The 14,027-nt window shown below is 38.1% G+C and overlaps 1 protein-coding gene across 4 annotated transcripts in view; it reads right to left on the bottom strand.

Moving 5' to 3' along the window:
- LOC108669488 (ubiquitin carboxyl-terminal hydrolase 2) overlaps nt 1–14,027 on the bottom strand; it is a 52,252-nt gene that overhangs the window by 17,418 nt on the left and 20,807 nt on the right. The window contains exon 1 of one of the 4 annotated variants that reach the window (XM_018156837.2): nt 9,935–11,111. The exons of the other annotated variants lie outside the window; for them this stretch is intronic. Coding sequence (XP_018012326.1) covers nt 9,935–10,390 — 456 coding nt within the window. The 5' untranslated portion in view covers nt 10,391–11,111. Of the gene's footprint in view, nt 1–9,934; nt 11,112–14,027 lie in introns of those variants that run through there. 4 annotated transcript variants of the gene reach the window in all.

Consider the following 14,027-nt stretch of genomic DNA (forward strand, 5'->3'; position numbering starts at 1 on the left):
GACACGTGTGTAGGATACGTGCGTAGGACATGTGTGTAGACACAGGTGTGTGTAGGACATGTGTATAGGACACGTGTATAGGACACGTGTGTAGGACACGTGTGTAGGACACGTGTGTAGGACACGTGTGTAGGACATGTGTGTAGGACACGTGAGTAGGACACGTGTGTAGGACTCGTGTGTAGGACACGTGTGTAGGACACGTGAGTAGGACACGTGAGTAGGACACGTGTGTAGGCTACAGCGTATTGATGCATGCTAACGTCGTCCAACTCTAGGCACCACAGAATCATACGAGTTTTAACTATTACCGTATCATTGAGGAGCTAAATGTGCAGTCAATATTTACAAAAAAAAATAAATAAAATAAAAAGTCTCTGAATTATTTTATACCTCTATTGAAAAGTTTTTTAAAGTAATAATAGTATATTTAGACGAGCATGAATGTTGAAGTTTCAAATAATAATGCCTTATACCTGCTTAATATTGAGAATATCTCTCTAATACCCGTTTTAATTTACTAAACGACTTCTCCCGACTGAATATCGGGTAATTTAATCTGACAGCGTCGTTGCGTGAACATTCCTAAAGAAACTTGAAGATTCAGAGGGAACATAAAGATAAAGTAGCAGTTCCTAAACTAAGAGATGAGAGCGATGTCAGATTTGAAATTAAAATGGATTGAACAATGGCAAGAATTTTACAATGCATGCAGCGATGCACCAAGAAAATGATAGGAATAGCCACGGCTTGTTGGGATTCCTCTAGTCTCTGAAGAAGAATAGTAAAGTAAACATTGCTTTATTCAATTATGCTCATTTCTGCATTGAAACAACTTAGCGTAATCAGTATTAGCCTTACAAGAACAATAACAGTAAAAACAAGTAGAACAAGATATAGGTAGTGAAAATTACTTGAGTACTTGTGTATTAGGTTGACCTCATAACCGAGTACCTTCCGCTGTCACGTCTAATAGTTCAATATGCCACACTAGAGACACAAAAATAGAAACATTATTCCTATAACGCTTCCGAATAACAGATATACGTCAGGCGTATGAAGAGTACAAATTAGGAGAACTACTATGCGCGAACTACTTCATCTGATACATTTCCAATGAGAAAATTGTCATTCTCCATATCGAATATTAATAAATTAAAATAAATTAACCATTGTCTACTAATTTATTTATTACCATATTGGGATGACGGATTAGAAATTCTTCTCGAAAGCTCGTCAACTTACAATTATACATATTCTTAAAGAAGCAAACGGCATACGCTGTAATTCTGGCGTAACTGAATTCCCAATCCAAGATATACAAGTGCAAAATAAATCAGTAATTTTCGTATATTCCTTTGCCCCATTATGCATTTTGTTCAGAAGGTTTAAAATGCCTGCACGCTTCTATCACTGCCCCACTGTCTCTGAAGACAAACGTAGGAGTTAAACGTGGCACATGACTACGTCATGAATTGGTTGACTAATTGTGTGAAAGATTAGAGTGCAGGAAGGAAAACATGCGGAGCACAAAATATGTTGCAACATTGCAGTTCTCTCCTGGCGCATAATTCGTCGAAGCGAACAATGCCATCTAATCACAATTATTTAAGATCAAACGATGGATATGGCAGATCGATGAAGAAGTACACGAACATTCAAGAAGTACACGAACAAGTTTAACAAATAAAAAACCGGTTCGCCATCGAAGTGCAACGTGAGTAACAAGATGACTGAAAGAAAAATTGTGATAAACCGAAGTAATATATCAAGCTAAGCTACTTATATGACATAATTTTCACAATCGTTTGACAACACGCAGAAGAGCGCGTACAAGGTCACAGAGAGGTTGAAATTCAACGCTCTCCAGTAAATTAAATAGTAAAAGAAAACTTTATAAAAACACATTAAAGACGATGATGCATTTGTTGCGAAGTGGAAACCTGCGACAATTACTTAGCAAGCCGCCTACACGCCTCTGGTATACCCTGCCCAGCAGCCTGGGCGCATCGACCTTGATGGAAGCTCAAAACCTAAAGTGGGAATGTAGCCAGTATTGGTCCAGTCCAGAACAGAGTCGGTGGCATGCATGCAGGTCAAATTTCACTTCGGCACCACGCCGGCGCAGTGCCAAATGTGGCGGTGTGTGGCAACTGCAGCACCACGCAATGTTGAGTCCAACTCTGACGTCACTGCGTGACGTCATCGCGTGCATTCAAGAGAGCTTTTCACGACCGGGGGAAGAATCGCATAGAACGATCTGGATGTTTCTCGCAGCACAAATCTCAATAGATACAGCAGGGAGTAGAATCATTTAGACGAGCAGAAACATACATTTAAATACGCCCACATATCAAGCAAGATATTATTCTACTAGAAAGAGGCGAACTGAATACCTATTTCAGTATATATTTCATTAGGACTTCATTTATAGTATATATTACATAAAACTCATAGATTCCTTGAGTCCAGACGTATGTAATGAGGATATTTTTTTAGCATAAAGCTAGCACGAAACTGCCGATATTTTCAGTTCACTTCAATCCACCAAGGCCTGAAGGAAAATAAACAAGTAGCGGAATCAACGCCGAGCTGCATTTTTTTTCACAAGATGAAGACTGTTTTAATATTTTTGAGCTAAGAAGTACCAATAAATTTACACATATTAAAGCTGTGCTGCAAGAGCCATTTCATGCCCAAGACAGACTGCAACAAATGCAGCGCAACAGGGCGGGTGGGCACCTCCATAAAGCCTGCGTACTGGTGCATAGTTGACAGCTCGCGGAGTGCCCCACGTATGAAAAAGATCAACCATCGTTTAAGATTTATTCTGAGTTATTCACTTTAAGACGTATATTGAACATTTTGAAAGAAAGTTTGGTTCGAGGAAAAAAGTTTGATAACCTTTGGCCAAGGATGACCAGGTCGCCGTATGCTCGCTCACGCACCGTCCATGCATTAATTGAAGAGCCCTTGTCTTCCTGACAGACTTGTTTTCCACGGTCAACATAGAGGCCGCATGTGTCCGCACATGCCTACATTATAGAAGAACATTAACCTTCGAGCTCAGTAACTAACAACAGCAACAACAGCAGCAACAACAACAGCAGTAACAACAGCAGTAACAACAACAGCAACAACAACAGCAACAACAACAGCAACAGCAGCAACAACAGCAGCAACAACAACAGCAACAACAACAGCAGTAACAACAACAGCAACAGCAGTAACAACAACAGCAACAACAGCAACAGCAGCAACAACAACAGCAGTAACAACAACAGTAGTAACAACAGCAACAGCAGCATATAATCAATACAGCTGTAATGGGTATAACCAATACAGCTGTAATGGTTATAATCAATACAGATGTAATGGGTATAATCAATACAGATGTAATGGGTAGACTCAAGAAAGCAGCATCTGATAGTATAAGTACAGCCAGAGAGATGTAGCATCTGTACATCTTCTCCATTGTAAGATACATATTTATCAAGATAGTCTTTTGGCAATCTAGTAAGGAATGTAATCTTGAGCAGAGGAGATTAAGAGGATTATAACGATCACTGGGAGCTGCTGGCATGACCGTCCGACGGTTAAGACTTGAGTTGGGTCCTTGTGATGGTAACATTCACGTGTAACCTCGCGTGATAGATGCATGGACTAAACATAGGGACTCAATCCACAACACAGAAAAAGTTCTACACAACATGCATCTTATTATCTAACAGTTATCATTATTAAGAAATTAAAGCAAAGAAAAAGACTTGTAAATTCAACATATCGACGCCAAAACGTCACTTTCAACGACAATATGGTGACTTTAACCGAGGTTTCTATTGAATTCTTGGTGAACTTGCTATTTAAGGATACTAATGATAGAAGTAATTATTTTTGTCATTGGAATTCCAGTATTTGGGTCATTGCTGCATCGGTCAATACACACAGAAGTTGTCTCAAGNCTCAGTGCCATGGACGGCACGCACAACACTCAGTGTCACGGACGGCACGCACAACGCTCAGTGCCACGCAGAAGACGAGTTTATAACCATTATTTAATGCAAGCTTTCCCCTGGCAATTTCTTTTACTAGAGATGCGCCACACGTCTCAAGAGTAATGAAAATAAGGGAAAATAAATTAAATATGTTGTAAGGAACTCAAAATATGGCATTTTTCTTAATAAATTCATCGGCATGGCAGCTGTAACATCCGATGGTGAAGTAGTAAGCATCAAATTAATTCAAGTAAGCTAAGTGGGGCATAATAAAAATAAAGTAAAGCAGCATAAAATACAAATGTACATACCAATTTCATGGTAAAAGAATTAACGTGAAAACAAATTCAAGAAATGGATACAAAGGCCTCAGCAGAAGGTTTCTACTTGGACATACCCCACAAAAATTGCGAAATGCACATATACGTATCGATGACTTCTCAAAAACTTTTAAGCTTCTGTTTACTCCCCGCTATTGACAAACAGTAAACGTGAGTAGGCTTGCTTTCTTAATAGGAACGTATTTCACATTCTCATTAGGGACATGAGGGATGAAATAGTTTATTCTTATCAAATAATTCATCTCATTCGTGGTCTCTCTCCTATCGATACGAATTCACATGGAGCGCAAGCTAGATAAGCGATCGAGCAATATTTTTGCTCCGCCGTTCAACAATAATTTTGGTACAGTGTACACAATAATAAACAGAAGATATCAAATTATTTAAACATTCATTACAAATAATCGAATATAACATGCAGCACAGCAGCTTCAATGCAAAACGAGTCTCGCAGAGAATTTCAACACAAAGTTTTATCTATATACGTACATACGTCCACGGTCGCAAAGCAGTTCCAACGAGTTACAGTCAGCTGGATTTCATCGCTACGTGACACACTTTATAGATCATTGGTAAAGCAGGGCACATACAACGAGCACGTGATAGCTAAGGTAAGCATGTATAAGTATGCGCGTCAGATAGACTAAAGGGCATAACACAGCGGCATGGCGCCCAGTTCATAAAATAATGCGCCTTGCATCAGAAGAAAAGCCATCGGCCACGTCACAATAAAGCGGTTATCAGGAAATTAATTATATTATCAAGATTTCGAGTTTATCAAATGTTAAGCAGTTAGAAAATGTGCAGCGATTAGAAATTGAAACAGTTGGCAACATCGTTAATCGACAGAAACCCATATTGTTACAAACGATATAAATAAGAATGTGTTGTTAATCAACTAATTTTAAATAAGCAAATAATGGAACAGAACTTAAAAAGTCAACTTTCTGCCGAGAAAAATGAAAGTGAAGTGAATGAAGAAAGCAACGTAGGATGGATAGTCACCAAAGATCATCAGGATTCTCTCCATTTCAGATTGCTCCCAAAAAAAAAGAATTCAATTCAAAAATATTACATAAGAGTTATTTCATGGATAATTATCGGTCCAATTACTTATAGATGTAACAAACAGGACTATCCTCCGTAACTGATGGATGCAAAACAATTCCTATACTACTCGAAACGCATGTTTCTCACCGATACGAAAAGAACGTATAGTTGCACGGTAGCAATACAAGTCTTCCTTCTTCCGATTCTGTCTTAAAAACATTAAATCACGCAACGTTTTGTCAAGAGCAACAATATGTGTCAAAAGACCTAAATTAGTACAAAATTCTTGGTATAATCAAGCATTTAGATCTTTGATTCACCAAACAATGCAGTACATAATCTATCACCGATGATCTTAAGAAAACGCTGAATAAACGATCGAGCGTATTTAACGTTTAAAGCGCATAAATATAACATTGAGTTATTGCATGCATCCAAAGAACAATTTCCCAACTATATATATAGTAAATAGTGATGCATGTAAAATACACACTTCTAAACAGAGTCAAAATATGCTGAATAATCATAGCAAATATCACGAATCATGAGTTGGAAACAGCTTCATGAGGATTGTCCAGGTTAATATTAGTGGTGGAAAGTACAAAGCACGTTGAATTATTGGCTTCAATCACTCCCATATTAATGCATGCATTGGATTAAAATTCATGAGGTTGAACATGAAAGATTTAATAGAATAAAATTCACAATGTTGAATGTAAAAGATTAACGAATGAACAACTCGATCTGCATTAGCTATCTCATCAGTGATCACCAATTGAGCGGACATTCATTTTAATTTTTTTTTTTTTTTTTTGCAACGACGACGCAATTCTAGCAAATGCGTTTTGATGCACGTTTTGGAACGTATCCAGATTGCATACAGCCATTCACATACATAACCGTTTTCGATGCAGACCAAGTGCATGATCTCATTTGTGGGCAAGCGGCCCAAACGCAGCTAGCGACCGAGGCTTGACCGGAAAATATATTGGTATATAGTGATGCAAGGTTGGTCGTGAGCGGAAATTGCCGGATGCTTTTAGTGATAACAGCAACAGAGTCGAGCAACGCGATCAGCTCACGGAGGCGAACAGCCAGCACTGAGTGCTGTGATGAATAAATGTGTTGTCAATTGTCCAATAAAAATACACATACGAATGCGTCACGATAGGAAAGCTTTAGTGTTTTTCTAAATTTCATTAATTAATTCGATCCTTTTATGTTTTACGGCAAACTTGAACATTTCGCGAGACTAGAACAAGGTCCCAACTGCGGAACCAAATGCTTAGCAATAAGAATAATATTCGAATGAACCTGTCTTCCTTTACTGTGTGAAGGCGTGTAATCGCACGTCAAAATCACATCGCTTTTACACTCAACAATGTTAAATTGCGTCGCTTCAACATTAATTTCATTGATACTACAGAATTTCACATATTGCCCAACTTTCCTGGAGCAGCGGGCAGCAGACATCGGCACGTCCATGGCAAGACTTTCACTTGTCCGCACTAGAGATCGCCCTTGCTTCACTTACGAGCTAGAGATCTTTTATCAGAACATGCACACCATAGCTTCAAATACTTCAGCAGTTGTACCTTCGTTATTTTAAATATTTATTCATTATTTATTTATTCAACACGACTAAAAGCAAGGAGATGCCTCGTAATATTTGTTGAATAAATTTGCAACTTCAATTACCACGTAACAAGCATGATAATACGGGTTTCGGGATAACCAAACTTAAGTTAATGGATCAAATAAATGAAAAATACATATACTACTCAATAGCATCATGAGAAATGTGATATCTTTCCTACTGATGTGGTGTAACACAATCATAACTCATTCAATGATCGGAATCTAGTTACACAGCTCAGAGTGTAACTAGAGAGTGTAACTTCAGAATTAATTTAAATGTCTCTCTTACTTCGATAAATACTTTCAAGGCGACGCACGTAATGGCATGGTAATGGCTCAGTTATCAAGCTAAGAAAACCAGCAAATCTGTGATTATAAGCTACGCGACAGCATACAACACGGCGTGGATGAAATTTCACATAACTTACAGGCTGGAAGAAAGTAATACAAATCGAAAGTAATATCATGAAGAAAAGGAATGAAGGTTCATTACAGTTAAGAGTACAGATGACAAACACTAACAGATGGCCAGCGATCGCAGAAAGCGGAGTGAGGCATGGTCGTAAACCAGCCGTTATGGCCTCACAACTCACATTCTTCTTCTCTAATTCAATATAACTTTCATGGAGAGTTTGGTGACGTCATGCGATCGATGTAGATATCAAGTAGACGTGATTAGTGTAGGCGATAAGAAGTACTAGACGTGATCAGAGTAGACAAGAAGTAGACGAGATCAGAGCAAACGACATCAAGTAGACGTGATCAAAGTACGACAACGCGTAGATGCGATCAGAGTAGACAAGAAGTAGACGTTATCAGTGTAACAGTTTGATGTGAACATTATAAATAATAAAACAACATGTAGATGAGTTAAATAAGGATGCTTTATACTCTTTTGATATCCACATTGCTAATATAAAATCAAAACACCAGGCAGGATTGCACCAAAGGACAACACACTAAGATTCGATTCATTTCCAAATTATAGGTCATGATCCGCGACAAGTACGCTCAACTTTGCACACATAATTTAATTAATTCTGGCCATTCAGTTCTCTCGATAAAATGAATTTCAAAGGCAAAATATATGCCTACTCTCTGAAAGGCATACAACTATCAATTAGCCGACATGAAATCCCTGAATGGTATCGCTCGGCGAGTACAAGCTTTAGCTCTTCTTATATAGTATAATGGCATTTACAAGGTGATCGAGGTTCAACAACTGAGAAGCAGCAGCAGCCTAAACAATTAAGCAATGACCCTTACGGGGTAAATCAGCGTCCAGCGATAGCGGTGTCTGAGCTGCTATCAGGTAAGTAGATAAGGGAATTATGCGGACGATTCGCTGTAAACAAGATATTGAGGTGATAAGTAAGGTAAGCACGCAGCCTGTCGAACGTTTCCACGAAATGCGTAGCATTACAATTACGAAATAGGTTGATAACATTATATACAATTATTAACGAAAGATTGGAATAAAGCACATGCTATATTGCTCAATGCATGTAAAATGACAATCTGAACAACGAACGAAATTTTTATAGTGAAAATTCATAGTTCTAGTTTCTTTGGGTTGTGCATTCGTTTGTTCAGTGAGTGTTTGACGAAGAGAATGCAAAAAGGCAAAGCCAGCTAAAATAAAGAGTATTTAAAATAATATAAAGAGTATTTATTATAAAGAGTATATAAAAAATATTTAAAATAAAAATAAACTAAGACGTAACTAATTTCAACTGCAAACAGTAAATTTCAATCAAGGAACAAAACGAATAAATGTTTGAAAAACATATTCCAGAAAACATCACAACAACCATAATTTCGCGTCGAGATATTCCAGCGAACTAGCGAAGTTGTGATGGAACGCCTCTTTGATCGGAAATAGAAACAAATTTCAAAACTCTATATACACAGCACAGTAAAGTAAACTAAATGGAACTGTTGCAGAAAGCTTGAATAAACTTTAATTTCAGGGATGCAAGTCTTTCCCAAGATCTGCAGTTTCTCGTAATTCAGAATGATGTGTTGCCATTCGTGCAACAAGACTTGCTTACTAATTAAAAAGTTCAGAGAAAGAAGTCGACGCCAGACAGTGCATTTATTAAACATTTTGATAGTCCTTTAGCTGGAATATGGCAAGAATTGTGTAACGCAAGAACACAGTATAAATTAAGCTTGATAAATAACGTCACAGGTTTCTGATGCACAGGAATCTCGTTAATTTTTTTATTACCTTGAACATTGATGAAATGTGAGATCGTGCGAAGAAGCAAAAGCACACTAGGTGGATAAAAAAGCCTAAATAAAAACAATACAAACGGAAATTATATCAGGTACATTCTCTTTCATTTGGGGTGCCGTCAGCAAGGAAAGAAAACAACTCATACATTTCAATTCTGAACAGTCGCTTTCCGCAAAAATATTTTGCAACGCCCGAATAAATAACACTAAAGGAGGATGTTACCCGACATCTATACGCCTAATGTTGAGTCTTGCATAATTCTGTAAAACCCCTGTGAGTGAAAACACATCTTTAATCTAGCCATAACGGGTAAACGCATTGCACGCCACTGTAACTCTGTCCGTACGTCTCAGCCACTGTAACTCTGTCTTTACGATTCAGTGTCTCGAATTATTTAAAAAAAGGTTAATTCGAATTATTTAAAAAGGAACGGTGGTTGATCTATTGAAGAGCGATCCTGTCTGTTAGCTTGGTAATGATTAGTTGCATAGTATCCGCTACATACGAAAGGAATATCCAGTATCATAGTTTTAGATACAATTATCATCATGGATATGAAATATGTGCACTGTTTCGTTCAGCATCCCCCCACCTCCCGGGAAATCCACCGTGCACAAATACGAGTTTCATTGAAGATTGATCAACATGGCTGGAACAGCGATAATACTTACCGTGTCTGTACCGTATTTTCTGCTGGATTCTGGAGTGCTGTTCGAAGATGACGATGCACTGGAGGAGGAAGGAGGAGTCGACGACATAGACATGGCGCTGTGATCCGATGAGAGACTTGAGGATGAACTTTTCGATGAGTTCGACGCAACTGAGTTGGTCGACGAAGTTGATGATCGGAATCCCAGACGATGAGGGGAAGAAGTTCGAGAGGGACTTTGTAACCTCTTGTTTGGAGAAGTACCTCGGACTGATGAAGCTGAAGAGTCGCTGTCACCTCGGGACGCGTCGGAAGCATGCCGAGTTCTCTTCGAGTATTTAGGCGACATTGAAGTAGAAGATGGCTGCATGGTTTTAGTTGTCGATTTACTCTTCGTATCAGTAGTTTGATTTTGAGGCGAAGATACTTTGTACTTGGAAGAGTCCTCGGTAAAGCAAAATAAGAAAAAATTAACCATCTTGGCTATCAATCAGGAGCATCCGAATGAGAAATCTAACTAGGTATTTCGACGGTATATTCTCAGTCGTTTTTATTTTCCGTATTAGAAATCACGAAGCAACTGGATATGTCATCAAATTTTGCCTGGTTTATTGGCAAATAATAGAAACTGTCACTTTTTAATCTAGCGAAAATGGTCAAATCAAGCTCAAATTGTCAAATCAGGCAACTTCGAAACGGGAACAAACTGGGCTAATTAATAGTAATAGCATAGATATATCTTCGCACTGCCGTTTCAAAGAAGCTCTTTTCAGCAATAAAATAGTGATCAGGCCAGCCAATCTTTAATACCTTTTTTTTCATTTAAGATTCAACACTCGCTATTGAGAGGACTGACCCCGTCTCGACTCTTGAGTACCGAGAGTCCAATTGGACGCATGACAGTCAGACAGTACATCTGCACCCAGCACGACACTATCGAAACTTGGACTCGAGAGCAGCAAGAAGTGCACTGGCCTTGAAGTCAAATTCCCTTACACCGGCACTTGTCAATGAACACTTGTGGCCAAATGGAGACTGAATACGTAAAAATACAGCAAGATTCCTTCATCAAACGACACACGTTATCAAAAATAAAGTATCACCAAGGTAAATAATTTTCTTTCCCTCCAGTGGAATCACGCAATACGCATGGCAGCAGATTTTTCTCCAGCAATGTGACCATCCCACCACTAGCAACGACGGTGAAAACACGACTACTATGAAATCCATTTATCAAGGCGAGGACGCTATGCTACTCCACGTCAAGATGCCAAATGTCGCTATACAATTCCGAGATTTGTTTGGCACTGCCTGCTTGATGCTCATAGGATTCTAATTTCGAAAATGTTGTAGAACTGAATTGTCCTGAATAATTTTGTGTATATTACTCTTAATTCAGTCTTTTATTGAGCTCGCAAATGATAATCTGCGGTAAAATAATAAACTCTAAGGATCTAAATAAACTGATTCCGAGTGATTCGCTAGGGCAACAGAATAAATTTTTAATACCACTCTAAAGAAATCGAGAATTGAAACGTTTGCACCTAGTTTGGAACAAAGAAATAAAAGCTACTCTAAATGCCTTCGTGGAACATTTAACTCCGTGCATATGAGCCTATCAGTTAACATGTGGGTGACAGAAATTCCCTACTGATGACGTCAGTGAGAGGCCGGCAGACAAATGCCAATGCCGATTCAGTTGCGGGACAAAATATTATGCATACTCTGAGTTATTGGCGCCTGACTCTGACATTATGAGTGAAAAGTTTTTATTTGATGTAATGCCATTGTGCCGTGTATTCAAAAAAAAAACTTCAATGCGTCTCTTTCCATTTATTCTTTTATAATTGATCAATAATGCTACTTTTTTAGATAGAACGTTCATCTTACTTACTGAAGAAACTTCATTCAGGGGTTATTCTGTTATGATCATTTCATGGTCAAATGAATTCATCCTAAGTGGACATAAATGAAAAAGTATGATACCTGTCAAGAGAACAATCGAGAATATATTATTATCTGCAAGATACGAAGTTGTCACATCCTTGGATGTTAGAAAATTTTTCCAACAGCTTCTAAAATTTTTATGAATAACTACGGTATGTGTTTAATTAAGCTGTTGACCGAATTTGCATTTTATTGAGAAACTTGCATCATTGAGATGCGATGGCAGAACAGACTAAGTGGAACTATAACAGAAAAAATATGCATATCGTAGTAGACGCACTTAAATGAATATTTACGTAGAATGAAGTTAATAACAAAATTGGTGGCTGTGATTCACTGCTTTATTTTGTACCCTACCTACTTGCGTCTGATGGGCCACAGCCGCTGCTGCAGCTCAAGGCTAGATTTCTCAACACGAACTTTTTTTCTGAGTATAATCCAGGGGAAATTCCTGATATTGTAGTGTTGACATATACCCTATATATCATACCGTTTAAAAACACTCAAATCACTTTTACGGTAAAACTAATTGCCTTGAAATCTTACATAGACTAATTAATCCCTTAGTGATCGCGATAGGTAGAGATAAGAAATTCTTTTTATAAAATTATTTGCAAATATATCATGAATTCAATATTTTTTTATTATTATTAGAAAACAAAGGAGCAGTACCAGCGGCGATTATGGAAAAATGGTAGCATAATTTAAATTCTTCGTAGTTGAAACAAGTAGAAATATTGAGTACATGCGGTTAAAAAAATAATACGTTATAACTAATCAATATGACGGCTAACGATATCGGTGCTGACCATTCCCAGTCAGTCCGGAATTTCATAAAATTATACAGACTGAAAATACTTATACTGATAAAGAATTTCCTATAAGTATAGAAGAATAAGAGAGAAGAATAAGAATTTCCTATAAGTATATCCGCATTCGTGTGTCACGAGTCAAAGCTCTTATTAGAGTCAACCATACCAAGTAGATGTACGGACATTCAATTCATCCTTAATTAGCAAACCGCCAGCTCATTCAAACCACAATGGCGTGAAACAAACTCAAATCTAGAGCCTGCAATGGGCACGTGCAACAAATCTAGAGCCCGCAATGAGCAGGTGCAACAAATCTAGAGCCTACAATGAGCACTGCAACAAATCTAGAGCCTGCAATGGGCACGTGCAACAAATCAATGTCACCATTTTTTCGTGCTCAATAGGCACTCAGTGACGTGAGTTTGAAGATTGTTGCATTCCCTGCATCCTACCAGCGTACGGAGAATTTTACGAAATAATTCAGCCATTTTTGATTTAGAAAATGAATAAATGCCGGCAATCTGCGACGTACCGATGCCGCGATAAATAAACATCGAAGTAGAAACGACTGTTTACTCATGCACGTTGTGGTAATTTAAAAGTATGTTGGTGATATGAAGCAGGTTTTGACGGCTTAGAGATGATAGCGCAAATATCCTAGAAAATAATTTAGATTTTAGAGCTACAAACGCATTAGACTGATACATTCATAATCCTAGCACCCTATTTAAATTGCCTTTTGACATGTTTTCAGATATTGTTCATACTATTGACAAATCCTTCATAAATTCTTGGGACTGCTACTGGGCCAAGTAATAATGATTGTTCCATAGCAGGAAAATGTTTCATGTTATCAATCTGCAATTTAACCTCGTATCTCTTCCACAACCTTCCCTGCAACGCTGGGTATCTTCGCTAGTATTGAATAAAATTATTATGTTAGAGATCGTAGGCAAGTGGAAAATATTAATTCCAACTTTTCAAAGTATGGAATAACCAAAACATTCGGACATCACTGGCTCAACTCTTCATAGATATGAATACGCATAGAATGCCTCGCTGGAAGCAAAAAATGAAGGCACTCCAAGTTATGTTCAGTTTCTCGCCACGTGCGAAGGAAGAGAGCGAGTTTAACCTACATTTGGAGCAGGCCCCGGCATACATATCGATTGATCGGAATGTATAAATAATGAATGTATTGTTGCACCTCGTCACTAGTCAGCAACGCTTGCAAATCGCAGTTGGCATAGCTCAGGACCGACGCAGTATGTGGCCCAGTTTACGATAGTTGCCATCAACTGCCATATTGGGTTTTCGTTAGGGATTCAAAATGCCTCAATGTGAGAATATTATGAT

Source organism: Hyalella azteca, unplaced genomic scaffold (assembly GCF_000764305.2).
Source record: "Hyalella azteca isolate HAZT.00-mixed unplaced genomic scaffold, Hazt_2.0.2 contig9428, whole genome shotgun sequence".
Classification (NCBI taxonomy): domain Eukaryota; kingdom Metazoa; phylum Arthropoda; class Malacostraca; order Amphipoda; family Hyalellidae; genus Hyalella; species Hyalella azteca.